This window comes from Chenopodium quinoa, unplaced genomic scaffold (assembly GCF_001683475.1).
Source record: "Chenopodium quinoa cultivar QQ74 unplaced genomic scaffold, ASM168347v1, whole genome shotgun sequence".
Classification (NCBI taxonomy): domain Eukaryota; kingdom Viridiplantae; phylum Streptophyta; class Magnoliopsida; order Caryophyllales; family Amaranthaceae; genus Chenopodium; species Chenopodium quinoa.
Genome location: NW_018742204.1, coordinates 3815596 through 3821618, shown reverse-complemented (window position 1 = coordinate 3821618; position 6023 = coordinate 3815596). Strand labels below are relative to the sequence as shown.

The window sequence follows — 6023 nt, the reverse complement described above, 5'->3', positions numbered from 1 at the left end:
AATCACCTTGACTGAAGGACTTACAGGTAAGTAAATTCTGGCCAAATTCACAGTTCAATTGAGAAGAACCAGCCAAATTGTGTATTAAACACATAGCAATTCAGGGTGTGAGAAAACAAAGAAATGAGGTATAGAAAGAATTAGAGATCTGTGTGAAAATGAACCTCATATGAAAACCAAATAAGGAAGAAGACATGGATGAAATTCAAAATGTAATCACCATAATAAATTCAACGGTAAAATAAACACCAAAGAATTTCAAACAAAGTAAATGAGCCATAATAAAGAGACTTTTCCATCGAGGAGATTGGGCTAAAATGACACTGAGGGGCAAAACATACACTTGCAGAAGATATTCTTTAATATAAAAAAAAGTATTAGAAAATTTGTGAGTAAATATTCTAAGTTTTATTCAGACCTCCGGTTGGAGTCTACTACCGAAAAGAAGTTGATGCAGTATACAATGCGATTGGGTGCAATATGTATGTTTCTATTTTTTGCTACAGCTATTTATTCTGTTGCAACTTTTGTAACTGTTTTTGTTGCCCGTCGCAAAGTTTGATACAGAAACTGTGCATGTTGCAATAATCCATTGCTCAAACATGTTCCACTTGTACTGGCTTGAGGTTTGTTAATCACTGTGGTATCACCGGTATGACAACCTACTTGATTGTTGTTGCCTGTTTCTCCTAGAGTTGCACTGTGGGGAGCCGTCGTCAATGATAATTTATCAAGGTTACCAACATCTTTCACCAGTGCTTGATTAGTCTTGAAGTTTTCACCACCTTGGCCATAAATTAAACTAAAGTTTGAGTTTCCTCCAAAGCTGGTCTCACTAGAAGTGGGAATATTGTTGACTTGACTGTCGGTAAACATGCTGTTATTTGTACGAAAATGCTGATTTTGATGGTTCATAGGCTTACTATAGCATTCATAGGACCTATGTCCAAATCTTTGGCAGTTAAAGCACTGGTATATATTCCCTAGGCAGTCTCTTCCTGGGTGGGTTGCACCACACTTCTTACAACTACGAGGTTTCTTATTGAATGGTTTAGAGGCTTTGTTGTTATTTACTTTTCCTTGCGTCACATTGTTAGTAGCTATCGTCATTGGCATATCTGCAATACTACCTTCTTGTCCAACCAGTGCATGACTGCTGGACTGAGCTTGATTCATCACCATGGCGGGGGCATCTACTTGACTGATGTCACTGTTTGCTTCTCCTTGAATTGTATTGGTAGCTATCATCACTTGTATTTTTTCAAGGTTACCTGCTTGTCCTAACAGTGCAAGATTACCTTCAAAAGTTTGGCCATCACATAGGCCATTATTTTCACTGAAGCTTGAGATTTCAACAGCTTTGTTCCCAATAGCAATGGGGGTACTACTGACTTGATTGTCCTTAGACTTGCTCTTATTTGCTGGAGAGTTCTTAGTCTGATGGTTCATAAGTTTGATATGACAATTATTGGCTTTATGTCCAAATTTCAAGCACTTAAAACACTGAATTTGATTCCCTTGGCAGTCTCTACCTAAATGGTTCATGTTACAGTTCCCACAACTACGAGATTTCTTAGAACAACCTCCCTGAGTCTGTATGTTCTGCCTTTGTCCCCCAGCATTACTTCTTAAATTACCGGCTCCATTTTTCATTTTACCTCCACCATTGGTCTGGAAATTCACCTTAAGCTTCTTGTTAGAAAGCTGGCGATTTGGGGTATTAATATCCCCTTCCTTTTTTCTCTTCTTTCCAGTATTTTTGTTTTCCCTCTGTTGAACTCTAGATACCTCCTGTACAGTACTTGCATCATCATTACAGATATTACCATTTTCAGGTTGTGGTGGCTCGTTACCAGTAAGAGGGGGGCAGCCGCTGACCAGACTGGTCCAAAGCCACACACTTTTGGCTGCGGCAACAAGGACAGCAGAGGCTTGAAATGGATGGGCAAGAAGGATATTGTATCTTCTCATACGCAATTGATGAAGGGCATTTGCAAAATCACGATCCCCAGAAATTAGAAGGTAATTAGCCGGGGCAGGGTTATCAACAGCCCAAAACAACATATCAACTAGAATCTTCTTGTCACTGGCATCTTTAACACCTGATCCAAGTGGGGGCATCAGGGCTTTAAGAGAAAGGGTAAAGAGAACATGTACACCGATAAGCATAAATACTCCTATTATATCAAAACAGAATTAACAATTATTGGATTCATGCACTGGCTCATGGGTGTTACTAAGTTTTATGTGGGATGTCACCAGACACAACCCTCACCCAGAATTCTTCTATTCTTCCTGGAAAACTCGACAAATTTGCAGTAAGGTTTTGTTAGGATGAAATGAGGAGGTTTTTATATAGTGAGCTCTGTAGTCGACTAGTCGGATTATTTGATTGGCCTAATCTACAAGAGTTAGGCTTGTTAACATTTAGCCCAAAACCTTTTTATCTTGAGGCAAGCATTAGCCCAAATGGCCAAACCTAGTCATCCAATCAACTAAGTTAAAGTCTTGTGGGGATGAGGCATGGGAGTGTGGGGCTCAAACCTGGGATCAAATTTCATCTACATTATTGTCCTTGGGATCAAGTCTTATTAGTTGCCTAGCACCGGCAATGATTTAACACACAGGCCGAGTTATTACCAGCTTATCAAAAAGCACACCTAGGCGCTGAGGCGCAAGGCAGTGAGGGGCATGTGCTGAACTTATTCCAGGCAAGGCATTTTTGGTTAGGCGCACCTAAACCAAACTTCAGCCAAAATTTTTAAACTGGTCATATAGTGCGCCTCACTTCAAAGAAGCGCACCTAGGTGCTGAAGAAACCCTCTCGCTTCAGTGTGCCTTGAGCTTTCTTATACTTTGGTAATCACTCGCTCACAGATGTGGCTAAATCTAAAGCGGGATTTCCACAACCCTCACTCAAACTCTGGACCAGCAATAATTATCGCACAGGCCGAGTATCGCAGGCAAAAAGAAACCTTAACACTACACACTAGTATCAATATCTTGTGTAATCACAAACAACATAATTTCATTAATCATTCTCTAAAACCAAAAACTAATCATAGAAAAACAGTAAAACCCAGGAAAACAAACCAACAATATCTCATAATCAAATCAATAAAAGCTGAAATAAGATAAAATCAAATACCAGCAGGGACGTGGTTAAGGGAGATGCCAGTGGAAGAAAGGGCGTGCTGAACAGCAGAAGAAATACGGTGGGTGTCGCCATAAGCCGATATCGAAACACAACCACCGTAATCCAATTTAAGGAGGGCAGAGGCGATATTCTGCGCAATCAAATTAGGATCACAATTCTTGGGCACCGGACAATTCTCAATATCCCACCAAACGGACGTCTTCGCTTTTCGATATTCCGGTGCAATTTCATTCACCTTGACATTTTGATCAAGATTTTCAATGGGTTCTTCCAAAACTTCTTCTGCTACTTCCAATTCTCCTTCAATCATCTTCTCCTGTTCTGCAATTAAGTGTTTTGATCCACTGCTACTGTTTGCTGACCCTGAATTTACGGTTGATGTAGCCATCAAAGGGTGCTTGGGAGTTTGGCTATGGAAATTAATTTCAAGAACAAAGTATATAAAGTATAAACCCTAATTCAGAGGTTGAATAGCGGTGGAAGAAGATAGAAGACTAGTAATGGAAGTTTTGGATTTCGGTTATTTAGTGCTGGATTGTTAAATATCACCCTAAAATCTCCGGGTAATGCCCACAAAAGAAAAAGAAAACTTAATTTTACGAACTTACCCATATATATAAACAAAAACTACCATATTCAATTCAATCACTTTCACCATCACCCACTTCACGTCTTCACTCCATTCAAAAAAATTTCACTATCAACCACCATCACCACCTCCCTTCACTTACAAATCACCACCACCCACACTACAAAAATATCCCAAAAGTGTAGATCTATGCATCATCATCCCACAAAAATGGTGAGCAAGGACAAGGGGAGGATGTCGACGCATCAAAAGAATATATTTTTTTTTTCAGAATTGGGTAGAAACGCCTAATTTTTTCGAAATTCCTAGGTGGAAACACATCGAAATTTCAAATCTTCGATGGAGATTTGTAATTTCGAGGCGTTTCAAAAATTTCGAATCACCGTCCAAGATTCGAAATTTCTAGGTGTTTTCCTACCTGGTTGTGCGAAATAAGTGATCAAACGAACACAAGGGTTTAATTATCGTTGTTGAATAATCGATGATCAAGTTGCCTAAATAAGGTTTGATTAAGGTTTGGGTTCGATTAAGGTTTGATCTATCGCGCTGATTGATTATCAATTTTTTCGAATTTGGGGTTATTGGTTGATTATTGACGTTAAAATAGTTATTGTAAATTTCATTTCCAAACTAGTGTGTAGCGCGGGCGTTGCATCGTGTTACTACTTTAAAACATAAAGTTGGTTAAAAAAAAATATTAGCATTGTCTGAATTTTGTTGAAACTATACCTCTTTATTAATGTTTTTCTAGGCGAAATAATTTTTTATCCTTTTTATGTGCTTACTTAAGCATATAATTCCTCTGTTTTTTTTAGTTGACACCTTTTTATTATCACGTTTGCCAACACATGTTTTTAACGATTAATATCTCTACTTATCAACATTGTAAAATTAACATTCCAAAGCACATATTTATTACTTGGATGACTATGTGGGGCAGACTGAGAACCAAGGAAAAATTGAAGCTATATGGTGCAATTTCTGATGATACTTGTCCTCTATGCTCTCAAGGTGCTGAGAACATTCAACATCTATTTTTTCAATGTGATTACAGCAAGAGACTTGCTCAGCTTTTGCAGGGAAGGTGTGCAGTTTCTCAGAATCAGTTATCTACTTTGGAGGATTGTAATACTTGGTGTTGGAAGGCTAAAAATGGATTCCAAAAGACTATTTAGCACTATAACATTTGGCAGCAAAGAAATGAGGTTGTGTGAAAGAGTAGAATGCTTAGACATGAAGTTGTAATTAGTAGGATATGTTATGATGTATATCATAGAATTAGTAGCTTAATTGCTATTAGAGGTAAGGCTAGTGATTTAGCTTGGCTTAAGCTCATTTTCTTAGGGGCTTAGTAGCCTATGTGTAATTTTTTTTATTGTGAATAATAAAACTTTGCCTTTTCTAAGAAAAATAAAATTGTAAAATTATAAAAATTGGATATTAATAATATATACATTAAAACGATTCAAACAAGATCTCACATGAACATGTTTTATCATATCTATAAACCACAAAAGTGAGTCAAAGCATGTTGTGTGAATAGTGTAAAAGTCTAACAGTGTCAACTAAAAAAACGGAGGAGATATTAATTTATGTGTATATAAATGACATGAATTACTATTAGCTAAGATGGTAAGAATGCAACCTAGGCAACATAGATGATTTTAGCTTAGAAACGCTTTTTAATAATTAAGTATATATAGATATCATCACAAAGGTTTGCAGGATTGGTGTTTGGTCTCCTCTAGAGCTGTTTTGATTTGTAGTTTTGACTATGGAGTAGTTGGACTTGATATTGATTAAATTATCATATTGTTTTTGTTAGTATTGTCATTATCATTTATTATTGTTAGTATTATTAAAATTATTGGTTCAAAATTTTTTTTATTGATTTTGCAAAATTGGAATTATTTGGTTGATTTTGAAAGTTATGGTTTTTGTGTTTAATCGGTTGTGGTTGGTGGCTACGGTGACCACTAGAGAGGACAATCAAAATATTTGTGGAGAGTGAAAGTGCAAAAGTTGAGGTAAATTTGGTTAGTTTTATAACAAGGGTAGGAACGTATTTTTCGATATAAGTGTGGGTGTAGACATCTACTTTTGGCCTCCTGTCCCAATAGGAAGTGCAATGACGATAAATAAAACCATCTTCGTGTTGGATCAACGTGAAGAACACTTATGGATAACTTATTGAATCACAAGAACACAAAAATGACTAGCCTAACCCAAAAACAAATGCATTAAGGTCTGATCAACTAAGCCCGATCATAATTAGGC

At 37.1% G+C, this 6023-nt stretch overlaps 1 protein-coding gene across 1 annotated transcript; it reads right to left on the bottom strand.

Annotated features, from left to right (window-relative positions):
* Positions 1-300: 300 nt before the first annotated feature.
* Positions 301-3906, bottom strand: LOC110702427. Its single transcript, XM_021880163.1, has 2 exons — positions 3149-3906; positions 301-2102 (listed from the first exon to the last, which is right to left on the bottom strand). The coding sequence occupies exons 1-2, from the start codon at positions 3543-3545 to the stop codon at positions 511-513; spliced, it is 1989 nt and encodes a 662-aa protein (XP_021735855.1). The 5' UTR covers positions 3546-3906; the 3' UTR covers positions 301-510.
* Positions 3907-6023: the final 2117 nt, after the last annotated feature.